The sequence below is a fragment of the Lupinus angustifolius genome, chromosome LG07 (genome assembly GCF_001865875.1).
Source record: "Lupinus angustifolius cultivar Tanjil chromosome LG07, LupAngTanjil_v1.0, whole genome shotgun sequence".
In the NCBI taxonomy this organism is placed as follows: domain Eukaryota; kingdom Viridiplantae; phylum Streptophyta; class Magnoliopsida; order Fabales; family Fabaceae; genus Lupinus; species Lupinus angustifolius.
Genome location: NC_032015.1, coordinates 11,812,825 through 11,826,712, shown reverse-complemented (window position 1 = coordinate 11,826,712; position 13,888 = coordinate 11,812,825). Strand labels below are relative to the sequence as shown.

The window sequence follows — 13,888 nt, the reverse complement described above, 5'->3', positions numbered from 1 at the left end:
AATAGGTGGAACTGTCTTTATCTCCTTGTTTAATGGAGTGAACTTCTTGCAGTAAATTGGACATCCTAAAGTAGTTACCCTTAGCAAATCTATCCCTTAGGTCTTGCCAAAGCTCTTGAGCACTATCTATGCATACAATGCTTTGTGCAATTTGAGGTGTTAAGGTCCTTGTGATCCAAGAAACCACCATTGTATTACATCTTTCCCATATGTCAAAATCTGGATCAGTGTTCTTGGGCATCCTAATTGAGCCATCAACGAATTTGTATTTATTCTTTGAGAGCAAGGCTCTTCTCATGGATTTACTCCATGTGTAGTAATTCCCTCCTTCCAGTGGTGGGGATACGAGGATGAATCCTGGGTTCTCTCCAGGATGGAGATAGTATGGACTACAAGGATTTTGAGGATCAATTCTGGAAGGATTGGGAGCTGTGATTTCTTGTGAGTCATCAAAGTCTATGTATGCCATGGCTTCTTGATGTGCAGCAAAGATTCAGAACAGAAAGCAAGAATGAATTTGGTGAGAGATGTGATACCTTTTCTGGTTCACAAACAGAGTTTCTTATGCCAAGGATGAGTGTTCTGTAAGATGAGTATGGAGGTCACCTTCTTGTCTTCCTCCTTTAAGAATGGATTTTGATGAAGATTGAGTGAATGTTATGCGTAGCAGAGCTCTCAAATTGAGAGCTCTGATACCATCTTGCAGAAATAGGATGTATTATGCCTCATTCTTATTGAATTTGAAGAACCAAAACAGGTTCCATTTATACAAGCAAAGATTGCCAGGATTGCTTGGAAAGCAAGCAAAAACAGAATTAACTAACTTAACAGAAAAAGGCACCAAACAAACTGCAACTAACTTCCTAACTCTCAAGGCAGAAAACAGAGAAACCAAACCAAGGACAGAATCAGGAGGAGGTACCGTAAAAGCCACCAATTAGATCCTACAGAAAAAACAGTCTTCAAGAGGTTGAGGCTGCTAGGATCTATGTCAAAGTGAGCATGGATGGAGCACCTTACCTTAGAAAGATAGATTTGAGGGTTTATGGAAGCTATTCTCAACTCCTCAAAGCTCTAGAAAACATGTTCAAGTTAACCATAGGTGAGAATTGAGAACAAATTTTACTGTTTTTTGCTACCCTTTTGATGAAACAATTTAATCAATTTTTTATGCTGAAAGTTAAATGACCTTGTTTTTGCTTTTTCAGGTGAATACTCTGAAAAAGAAGGTTATAATGGATCTGATTTTGCACCTACATATGAAGACAAAGATGGTGACTTGATGCTAGTTGGAGATGTTCCATGGGAGTAAGTTCTTTCTTTCTCTCTTTTGTTCTAACTGCTTTTGTACCATTAACTATAAATAGATCTCAAGCTAATAGAACTATACTTTTTGTGCAGTATGTTTGTAACTTCATGCAAAAGGCTAAGAATCATGAAAGGATCTGAAGCAAGAGGCTTGGGTTGTGGTGTATGAGAAAAAACTAAATCACTATTGCATTATGCAAAAGGTGGAGAATGAAGGAAGAACATTGTTTCAGCTTGGGTTCTCGGGAACTATATGGAGATGTTCTCTAATCAAATGCAAGGAAATGGAGGAAGATACAGTGCAGTTTCTTTCCTCATGTTTGGCAACATTTCTGGTTATTTTAGCATCTATGGTGAGATGCTATGCTATGCAGTTTTTTCAATGATATCCTTTTAAGTTTTCAAGTGAAAATCTCATGAACAGATTTGTCTGAAATGAAATATATATTGTGGCTACAAGAGAGATAGAAGGAGGTGATTTGTATTGTTCATCACCCAAGTTTATTCTTTTGTATTGATACAAGAATACAGTGTAACAGGCTAAGTATTTGGATGTATAAATTTTCAGCTATTGAATGGAAACAAAGTTAACTATTATGTGTTCTTCTAATTGCTTCTAACGTCTCTTTCATAGTCTTAACTTTAAAGGCCTTTCTTTGTTAAGTTGAAGACATAAATAAACTGGAATTTAGATTAATATTAGATTAGAATCACGCGATGGATCTTCATCAAGTGATAACAGTTTAAGCTTGTGGCACCCATTCTAAATTAATTTTCAAAGTCCCCAAAAAATACTTTATTTGCTAGGGGAGTTATAAGTCATTTGATTATTAATAGGTTCAAACTTGGAAAATTTACACAGTGTAGTTTGACATCTTTATTATAATTTAACTATAAATATTATGGAGTAGTGTTGTTAAAAATGTACCACTTATTAAATTGGTCAGAATAGTGGTACAGTGATTTAACCGGTGGTTCAGTAATTAAATCGCATGTTAGTTAAATCAGACATACTTGCTTATATTTATATATATATAAACCTATAACAAAAAAAATTCAAATAAGTAGATACTCATATCGAGATTTGGAGTTTTAACATTTAACACCAAAGAGTCAAAGTTGTCTCATATCGAGATTATATTTTTGCATTAAATCCTATCTTCAGACAGTGCTCCAAGATTATACAAATGTCATTGAGATTACACACGAATGTTAGGAACCAAAATGTGTAATATAAGTATGTCTTGGAAGCATGTGTCTTGAAGTGTTGAAGAAATGTTAGAAAGATGGGTCACCTTGTAATGAATTTTTAAGTTTAAAAAAAACAAATATGTGTATAAACCAGCCGGTTTAGTCAAATACCGGCCGATTCACTGGTCAAACAGTTTTGACCGATTTTAATACTTAGCCGGTTCAACATCTATACCGTACTGGTTATGGGTCCAGTTCGCCGGTTTTCCGATCGAACCGACCAGTATGGTTTTTACATCATTATTATGGAGTAGTGTATTTTTCATTGAACACATGAATAAAATGCATGAGATTTTTTTCCTTATGAAATCAATTTCACTTTTTCTCTCTACTGAAATTGTGGAATGGTCCATGATTTTGGACCCTCCTTTTTCTCTCTATGAAAATAGTGGATGATGTGCACGATTTTCACCCTTCATTTTTCCCTCTTCAATTTATCGATTAGATAATATTTTGAAGCTTTATGAATATTAGTTTCAGATTCAAATACATTTACATAATCAATGTTATTTTAATGTATCGAATAAGACATTTAAAAAATTATTACTTTATTTAGTATACTAGGTTATTTTTCTATTTTGATTAATTAACTTAAACATAATTAAATTTATATTAATGTAGTAATAAATTAGTATACTATTCATATTATTTTATCAATATATTTTATGACGACCAACGGGCGTTGGTTCAAGTGGTACATGTTTGATTCACCTTAAGTAAGAATCCAGGTACCTGTGGGAAACCAAAAAAGAGTTAGCCCCAGGTACCTGTGGGAAACCAAAAAAGAGTTAGCCCCAGGTACCTGTGGGAAACCAAAAAAGAGTTAGCCCCAGGTACCTGTGGGAAACCAAAAAAGAGTTAAGCCCAAGTACCTGTGGGAAACCAAAAAAATGTAGTTTATGACGCACATAAATGGAGGCAGGACTCGTGGATAAAATCATGGACCATATCAGTAATTAATTTTAGGGGATAGAAAAAGTAAAACCGTGGACTATGTCCATGATTTCATAGGGGAAAAATCTGTGTGTGTTTTATCCCCGAATTTAATGAAAAATATACCACTCCATTAATATTTTTAAAAAGTAACATGAGAACAGTAATAAAAGAAAATCAAACTACACTACTAATTGTGTAATTTTCTTTCAAACTCTGACAGCTAACCTAAAAGAATAAAAAAAGTTTGCCCATAAAAAATAAAATAATCAAAGCATGATAAAATGGAATCCTGGCCTGTGGTATGCTTTAATCTTATAAGTTATAATAGACCAGCAATCGTCCTTTCTTCCTACTTTTTAAATTTTTTCATATAAAGGGAAAACAAAATGTGTAACTTCAAGTCCGAGTGAGAGAAAAATCTTTGAAGATATACAGCTATTCTTGAATTTCTTCTAATAATTGAAGTTTTTGTTTGCTCTCCTTTATTGACAATGAAATTATGGGTGTCGAATTTTGACATGATCTAACAGGTTTAAAAAAAAGTTACCACTCTCATTGACATGATTCATTTAAATCGACAGAGTAAATACCAGGCCCGAAGTTATTTATGGCATCAACGATGCTCAGCGCAGCATTCTCTCCAATTCTGACATTGTCTGCAAGTACTTGTATCTGATTCACTTGTGTAAGCAGTTTATCATTTTTCATATTAATTTTAGACATTCTTTCTTTATAAGGAATCTGATACGTGGTATGTAGTGTGGTGAATTTGATATGTGGTACATTAAGTAGTATGGTGAATTTGACCACATACAACCATCACTGCCTTGGTCCGTTGCACCACAATGGCTGTTTAGCACATTGTCCATCTCAAAATTGTATAAACAAAATCAAAGATTTAAGTGATTCCAACACAATTCTAGCTATTCAACATGAAATTCCAGTCACCAAACATGTTTCATAGGATTATGACAGGAGAAGGATCTGTTATTCCAAACTCTGTCCCAAACCCTGTCCCAGACCAATCCTATTATGATACGTCAGTTAAAAAAAATTAATTAAATATTCATAACTTTATCAATCTTGCTTTATTATGGTTGGTCAGGGACATGGTTGGGGACAACAGATCTCTATCCATTATGACTACCATGCTCTAAGTATATAGTAAACTTTTTATTTATAATGAGTTTTTGGTATAATTAATGATATATATATATGGTTTATTATGGATAAGAAACTAATATATTTCGGTGTATGTGGCTCACCCTCCAAAAAATACTGCTCATGGAATCAAACATTTCACATTTGACATACAAAGATATACTAATGTCTATTGAGTTAAGGCATAGCGGCCAAGAGTATCTTCACCAGTGCAAGATAGAGGTCAAGCATGTTCCATGTATCCATTTCACAAACCTGTAACTCATTCAACTCAACTCAAATTCTAAAATAAATAAAATAGAGTAAGAAAGAATAATATAACATCTATGCACTAACAGAGTAAAAATTTATATATAATCAATGTGCATCTTCCATCATTTTCAAATTACTTTTTTAGACTAAAAAACTCATTATCTTTATGTATATGTTTAATTCTTTTTAATGATTGGTAGGTATAGCCTTTCTGATCTTATATGGTATCGATCTTATTAAATATAACCACAACATCTGTAAGTGATATTGGGGTGTTAAGCAAAGAGAGGCTAACAATATAAAGAGGAATATAATTGATGTAAAAAATTATATAAAATCAATACATCATTTATATGACTTATATTTAAAAAGAATAATAATTAAAAATAGATAAGGATAATACAGTTACACAAGACAATAATAGATATATCTTTTTATGTTACTAATAATAATGAGTAGTGAGACATATTATATACAATGAAAAGACAGTTCTCTTTGCTCTCATTTACTATTTGGGTTACAATTTAAGATTACTAGTAAAGTTTTTTTAAAATAAGGTTGTCTTGAGGTAGATGTAAATTTGGTCTTCTTTTTTTTTTATACAATTAAGTTAAATGGATTCTTTAGCAAAAGAGAAATAATACCATGGACAGTGTCAGGTGTAAATAACATTATTCCAGAAACGTTCTCTGTTTCTTGTGCATTAAGATGTAGCGCCTACATTCTTCACACATCATATTAGACAATGTAGGTACTTGAAATCTCACAACTCACATGAGCAGAAAACTATCCTGGATACATAAATCAGCTTTAAACATAATTTACAGTTAGTAGCCATAGGTAAACTATGAAGAACCCACCCAAAAGTTGATCTATGGTAACCAATTCTCAATCTAACCTAACAAATTCAGTACACATGATTCATCAAAATGACCAGTGAATATGATCCATCCAGGTATGACATAACTGTAAGAAACTCGAATGAGTGTGACAGAAGCTAAATCCAATCGCTATGTGGTCATAGAAATGCTCGGTTTGACATTCATGCCTAGCAGGAGAATAAATATGGATTATCATCAGAGATAAGAAGAGAGGTAAGTAAATTTGGATGTATTTGATGAACAAGGAACCAAGTGTTCTATTGTAAAAAACATAATATATTATTCACATACACTATATATATTGTTGTTGAGCCATAGAAGAAAGAAGGACTAACAAAAGAAAAAAAAGGAAAATATCGGCAATAAAGAGCTATCTAATCCCTTTGCAAAACCATTAAAGGAAATCCTTAATAAACTATGTCTATAACATCTAAACCATAATCCCAAACAAAAAACTATTACATAGAGAATGCAGTGAAAAGTCATGTGGCCAAATCAAGTCTATTGCATACGGATGCACATACAAGTAATAATTATAACATGTTGAAAGTAAAAAAATTAACAATAATATGCAAAATGGTGAATTCTATTCTTTTCATTACACACATTAGCATTTGACTGCAAGCACAATTGGCAAATATCAAAAGTATCTCAAACATGCAGAGGTGAAGGTTATGCATGCCTGAACTGGGTAGTATTAGTATGACAAATTGAGTGGTTCGTGAGTATGCTTATTTCGAATTACTTAACAAAAGGAATTTGTCATACTCAAGATTATTTCGAATTAAAGGTTATGCATGCTTGTACTCAGTCAGACACAGCCAACAAACGGAATATTGTCATAAATTGCTTAACACTTTTTTCGAATTTAAGTTCAGCATTCTGTATCAGATGACCACAAAATTATTTAGTTAAACTGAACAACTTCTACACCCAGTTTCGCCCTATACAATAGTTTAAATTGAAAGTTTTTTATTTACGAGCAAAATAAAAGTATGTATTTATTTTGGATAACGAACAGTGTTAGAGAGAAAAGAGGGAAGGTGCAGCAAAGAGGAGGACAAGAAGCCTCCAAAAGAGATGTAAAATATGCTAAGTGAGCACAAGAAGGAACCTGATTCTTTTTCTTCTTAGGTCTTCTCTTTCTCCGAGGCTTGTGAGCATCAGAGTTGGAACTTAAACTACTACCATGACCCGTCCCTAATCCTGAAGCTCTCCTTACTCTGAAGTCTGAGCTGCTTTTGCTATTTGATGTGCTGCTGGATGTGGAAATCTCAGACCTCTTTATATATGAATTTTGGCCTGAAGATGACCCAAACCTTGACAACTTCTTTGAAGGGTGAGGAGGAGGCAACAAAGCTCTAGCAGAAATCAGCCTCTATAAAATGGGTGAAGATAATTAAACTTCTAAAAGATAATTTTTTACTATCTTTTAAATATAACGAAATTCAAGCAATACAATTGCTACTTGCAGACCTGGTTTTTTTCATCACTGGACATGCCAGACACTGCTTTGCCAGAAGCACTAGAAGCCTGCTCTCTACAGCACAGTAGAAATTTAAAATGCAAATTTAGTAAAAACAAAATAAAACAACCTATATATGTTTACAACATTTTAACCAGCAACTCAATTCCAAAAGTTAAAAGTTATTCAATATGTCTCCATCATGCTAACAGACAGTTGTCGGAACTTTTATCGAAGAAAATGCGGCTTTACTATTACCAATGTCTCAAAGACAGGTTAAGTTAACACTCTAAGTTCCCTTTATCTTACTGCAGGTATATACAAATTATATTGATATAATTGCTTATGTTTTAAAACTCACCTTGTGCTTTTGTCTGTCCATTCATCATCTGCATCTGCTTCATCACTAGAACTTCCACCAACGAAAAAATCATCGTCACTGAGATTCAAAAGCCCATCATCCTCACTGCCTGTCTCTGTTAGAGCAATGAAAGTAGAGATGAATTATACATAGACATCTGACACCAACTCTTTAAGGCATTTGATTATAAAGGAATAAGGCATAAATATAAAGGTGTATTTATAAATCTGATGCAAAGCTCATTCTTGATGAGGCATGCCCAAGTGGGTTGAGCAAGCTTTCCTCATGTTTTGACAAACTACGGATCCAATCAATGACAAATAGAGCTCAAAGAACTAAAACCAATTACTTAAATAAGAGTAGCAATTCAATTATTGTCAACACATTCTAAACATTTATAATGTTGTACTAGCTCTCTCTCAGGAACAAATTACAATCTAAGACTGAAACATTTGCAAATCTATGATGTCATAAAATATAAGGAAAAATCTACAAAGCTAGATCTCAGATAAGGATACATCCACTGACCAAGAATTTTAGAATATAAAAAATGGCACTCTAACAGCATCCGGGAAGGAAAATAGACACATAGATGATGTTATGTTAAGTATCAAAATCAAATAAATAAAGAAAACCTTCTAAATCCTTGCCACTTGCTGCAGCTGCAACTAATCTGTCGTCGATCTGTTTGCGCAGTCCATTTCTCTTGTCAACTATCTCCGAATCATCTCCTCCAGTAAATAAAGGAACATATTTTTCAGTCTTGGGAAAGTACTGCATTTCAAATGAATGATAATAATTTGTTAGTTATTATTGTCACCCAAGAGTAATGCTCAATATCTAGTATAACTTTTACTATTTCGATAAAAGTAGGGATATATGAAAAAGAAAAGCAGAAGGAAAAGAAAGCTCCACAGAACAGACCATAACATATTGAAGATCTTTTTTAAGACTGGAAAGCTGGTCAGCGACTTCAGAAGCTTCGGCCTGGGCAGATGAAGTTCGATACTGTTTCTCAAGACGTCTAATTCTTCTTTCTATCTTCCTCCTCTCTAGGTTAAGTAGCAACAGAAAAGGAGCAAACAACTATAAAAAATTACATACCTTAATTCTACCCAAAAAGTAAGCCAAATAATAAAAAATCGACCACGAGGCTCCCACCTAGTGGAGTCTGGGAGGATCGACGGATGCAGCTTTTCTTGAATTTGAACTTGTGACCACTAAGTCACAAGGCCAGCAACCTTATCGTTGCGCTGAGACTTACCCAAAAATAAGTCAAGCGGTACAAATTGAACAACGAAGCCTTAATCTCACTAGGTGAGGTCAACTAAATTGACTAAACGACATCATAATACTATATCATAATGATTTCATAAGAAGTTGTTCAATTAAGGGTATGCATATTTAAAGAAATGATTCTACAAAAGTGATTTATGACGAGGCCGGATCCGCTGCATTCAAAATTGCTTCAATGGTGCATTCAAGGCACCAACCGATCAATTTTTTTTGCATTTTTATTATCACTTTTTCTTTTGCACAAAATAAGTAGTTTGTATGGCACAGATTGAATGTTGACTGCAGCAAATCCATCTCCTTTTTGAAGAAGCAGAAAAACATAGCTACTCAAAGTCACTAAAATTTCATATATTTTTGCAGCTTATGATTTTTGAAAAACTCCAAGTAAACAAATATTCAAAGTGCCAGAACTGGTTTTTAATAAAAAACATCAAGCCTCCCAGACCTTACTAAGTAGAAACCTAGTGCATTGGGCCTCCCATTTTAAAAGAATGAAAGTCTGATGAAATGTAAAGTTGTTGATTGCTCACCGACCAAGAGGCCACGTGTTCAATTATTATTAAATTGTTGGGTAAGGCTGCATAAATCTAACGGACCTCATTAAATAGGAGCCGCGTGCTTATCACCTTTTCAAATTTAGAAAGAAAAAACTAAAAACAAACGACCTGAACTTGAATTAAAATATATTACCAAAAAACTTAATTTTTTTGTCACGCAAGAAAATTTTGCGTTCAGCAGCAAGGCGAGTATGAATCTCCTGCTGCTTTTTAAGTCCTTCCAACTTCTGTTCTTGTGCTTCTCTCACTTCAGGTGGCAAATTCTAAACATATCAAATAAATCGCCAATATAATGAAGATAAATAAAAAATTAATCCGAATATAAAACAAATTGTTTGGTTATTGCTACCTTTCTATGTAGCATTCGTTCTGCGGAACGAATCTGGTTTTTCAGGGAAACAGAGGGCTTTGTTTTTGGTTTCTTCACCGGTAATTCTTTCGGCTTCGACGTCCGACGGCTTGCCGTGTTGACGCGCCGCCGCTTGTTGTCGCCGCCGTGAGCCATGTTTCTAACAGTAGCTACTGCTTTGGCACGTCGCTGATTCTACTCACTCTTAATCTCAATTCCCAAATTCTAATTCATTTTCACTGATTAGGGTTTGAATGGTGAGGATCTCTCATGTCATTTTTTGTTTTCAATAAAGAACTAATTTAATCTTACGAAATTTTTTGTTCAACCTTGTGAAAAAATAAGTTATCCTATAGTTTTCGAATATTTCTTTTAATGGAGAATTGGATCCTTTTGAAAAGAATAAAAGCTCAGTTTAAAATTTTCTTTCATTCTTAGACATTTAGATTAGGTTTACTTTGCTGAACTCAATCTTTTCAAAAACCAAACTATTCATTAAAAATATTTGATGAACTAATTAACCACCTACTGATTTTAGAAACCAAATTGCATCATATGCAAATGTTAAATTATTTTAGAATTTATTTTTATAGTGCAAAATATTTTAGAGAATATATTAGGCATTTATCTTTTTTCATGTTTTTGGAAAAATATATATACTGTTGGGAGAATATATTTTTAGAAACCAAATTGTATCATAAACAAAAATGTTAAATTATTTTAGAATTTATTTTTATAGTGCAAAATATTTTAGAGAATATATTAGGTACTTATCTTTTTTTTCATATTTTTGGCAAAATATATATACTAAAAGATATTAGTTCCTTACCCTATGATAAAAGATATTTTGATAATACAAAAAAAAACATAAATCATGCATGGCAAATTCTATTTACATTCATGCTACTTGCACCAAAATTTTAATAATTGAAAAAATTATACCATCTTAGAAAATAAGTTTTAAAAGAATATGAAAATATAGTATTATTTTAATAATTTCACACTAACTATAAAAATACTCTCTATTTCTCAAAATAAGACTCATCCTCCTCTTCATCCCATTCCTTCATATACAAATCATCATTACCATCACACCACCACAAGCTCCAAATTACAAATCCTTTTTAGAGTCTATATTTTCTGAATCAACTACATAATCTTTGTTGTTTGATAGTTGGGTTGTTTGTTCCTAGTAAAATAAAGACATGGAGGTGGGAACTGTGGTCGATAATGATGATATTAATGAAATGATGGGAATAGTTATTTAAATGTGTGAAGAATATGATTGAATTGAGGGGGAAAAGGAAGAGGAAAATAGTTGGAATGAGAAATAGATGGTATTTTTGTAAGTTAAGGGGTAAAAATATTAAAATTTAGGTGTCAGTAGTTATGTGCTTTATATAAATAGAATTAACTCATATGTATATCTCTCTGAATAACTACACGTAAAAAATGATATTGGAGATCTCATTAAAAAAATCATTAGTTCTCCACGACACAATTTAACTCATTTAATTTATTAACCACAATTAAATATTCAATTTTTAAATATTTAATTTTATATAATTAAAATTTATTTATTTTTGTATTTGATGTATATATTATAATTTTTTATTAAATTATATTAAATTATAATTTTTTGTTTTTATTAGAATACCCAATTTAATATAGGAATAGTAGTTTCAAATTGCAATTAATATTTTGATGATGACTATTTATGATTAAAGACAAAATAGAAAATTAAAAATTACACTATGGTAGTAGTTACACTATGTGTTTTGGCTTTATAAACACTACTATGTACAAGCATAAAACCGACTAATATTATATGATACAATATGTTCAATTTTTAAAATTAGAAGGTGTTTGTTGTGTCAAGTGTACTTTTTATTATAATTTGTATGTTTATGATAATGTTCAATTCAAGGTGAGAGGTGTGATTAATTAATGCGTTGGTGATTACTTAGGATTATATGATTTTATTATAAAAATATTAAAGGTAAAATAGGAAAGGAAAATTGTCCAAAGTAAAAATTACATCATATGTTTTGCTTTTATATGAATTGGGATCGACTATCCCACTTTTCTGTGTCTTATTGTGTCTCAATCTAATGGAAATTTGACATATACTTAAAACAAAAATTAAAAAAAAATATAAAATAATATTTTTATGTGATCTGGTGAGATATGATTGGCTCGGAATATGAGGAAAAAATCTTTTTATATATGGTATAGATAATGATAATAAAATTGGTTCCTTTGAATGCAGTTTAGTGAGAGATGGTTTTGATGTCCTTGGTGAAACAGCCGATCAAATCATGATTAGGGACATTAGTTGTCGCTTCGATACTTTTAGTTTTGTTGTTAAGTCTTTGGTACTTGCAAAATTAGAAGTTTCACTCGCAAACTCCAAATCATACATGTTACAGTTATTTTCTATCCTAGGTTTGACTTCAGAGGTCTCGCATCAACTAAATAACTTGTTCTGTATAATGAAATGAGACTAAGAATGAAGAAATTTATATAAAAATAATTTTATACAAATAAAAAACATATTTATAGTAATATATTTAATATCTAAACTTACTACAATCAGCTACAAATTAGTTCTTATGTAAGTATTCCACTAAAACACTGTCAATCTTTTAACCATAAGTTCTTATGTAAGCACTATTTTTTATTTTTTGCTTGAGAAGTTAGTCACTAATCGTAAACAGGCTTAAGTTGAAAAGTCAAATTTGTTTTCAATAAATAAAAAGTTTAATTACTCATTCAAATATGTACCATTTCCACTGAAAAAGTTGAGATGTTGAAGTATAGCTATACTAAATAATAAATATTACGTAATCAAGCCCTACAACTAAATTATTAAAACAAAATTACTTGACTAATTATTATTCGCTTTATTTTTTATTCTAATCCATTTTATCAAAAAAATATCATATGAAATTTCTAGACAACAATAAATTTAGAGGTCAAGGTTCAAGTCAACCATTCCAGTTTCATTGTCAAAAGACCAAATCAACTGTCCATGTTCCTTGGACTAAGTATATAGTTAATTGTAAGATGTAAAAAGTTGGTTATAATTTATTTTAGAAAAAAAAATGATATGATATACTATCATTATTTTATATATTATTTTGTTTAATGTCTTGATAGTATATTACACGGAAAAATTACAGATGTGGTACACTTTGACTGAAAAATTACGGTTTTGGTACACCTTTTAGAAAAATTACAAAACTAGTGTAGTTTTATATAAATCCGCAACTCCGTTATGTTGTGTGTGTTTAAATATTATGTGTGTTTTTCATTATTGTGTTCTGTTATTAGGGTTAGAGTTGACAAAATTTATTATGTTGTGTGTTGTTAGAATTTGTGTTTGAAAAATTAAACCCTAAAACTAATAATATAACTCTCACAAGTTAAAAAAAAATCAAAAACTCTCCGGTTGCCGATTTAGGGGAGAGAAAGAAAATAAAAAATATAAAAAATATAAAAAATATAAAACTCCCCCTATTGACGATTTAGGGGGGAGTTTAAAAAAAAATTATATGTTAATAAAACTCCCTCCCCAGTGCCGATTTTGGGGGAGGAGAGAGAAAAAAAATACATAAATCGGCAACTCCATTACCGATTTATATAAAATTTTAATTTTTCTAAAAGGTCATCAAAACTGTAATTTTTCGGTCAAGGTGCACCATATCTGTAAATTTTCCTATATTACACTCTAATTTCTTTAATTAGATATATCTATATATAAATATAGATATATCTATATATAAATATAAGGATTATTTCATATGTTATAAGAGAAAAATATCATGTTAGATACTCAAATAATTGAATATTCTATCGAGTTTAAAATTTTGGGACATTATAAAGTTTTTTTTACAGTGTCAGTATATTATTCACTATTAATTTGTATTATTTTGTTTAAGAGTCAATAATAATTAACATATAAATAATAAATAATTTATTAACAGTATATATACATATTAAATCCTATTATGTAACAAGAGAATACGTGTATTCAACTTTTTTTTCTAAACCGTGTAAAAGTCTATTAAA

General features: G+C 31.3%; 1 protein-coding gene and 1 pseudogene across 2 annotated transcripts; one reads left to right on the top strand and one right to left on the bottom strand.

Moving 5' to 3' along the window:
* On the top strand, positions 933 to 1,911 carry LOC109352758 (annotated as a pseudogene).
* On the bottom strand, positions 5,555 to 10,095 carry LOC109352387 (rRNA-processing protein EFG1-like). 2 transcript variants are annotated; one of them, XM_019594359.1, is made up of 8 exons: positions 9,818 to 10,095; positions 9,602 to 9,731; positions 8,540 to 8,667; positions 8,251 to 8,389; positions 7,616 to 7,730; positions 7,266 to 7,329; positions 6,904 to 7,161; positions 5,555 to 5,956 (listed from the first exon to the last, which is right to left on the bottom strand). In XM_019594359.1, exons 1-8 carry the CDS (start codon positions 9,971 to 9,973, stop codon positions 5,951 to 5,953), a joined length of 996 nt encoding a protein of 331 aa, XP_019449904.1. In that variant the 5' UTR covers positions 9,974 to 10,095; the 3' UTR covers positions 5,555 to 5,950. The 2 variants fall into 2 exon arrangements, with proteins under 2 accessions (XP_019449904.1, XP_019449903.1); XM_019594358.1 differs by having other exon boundaries at positions 6,904 to 7,167; positions 9,818 to 10,094.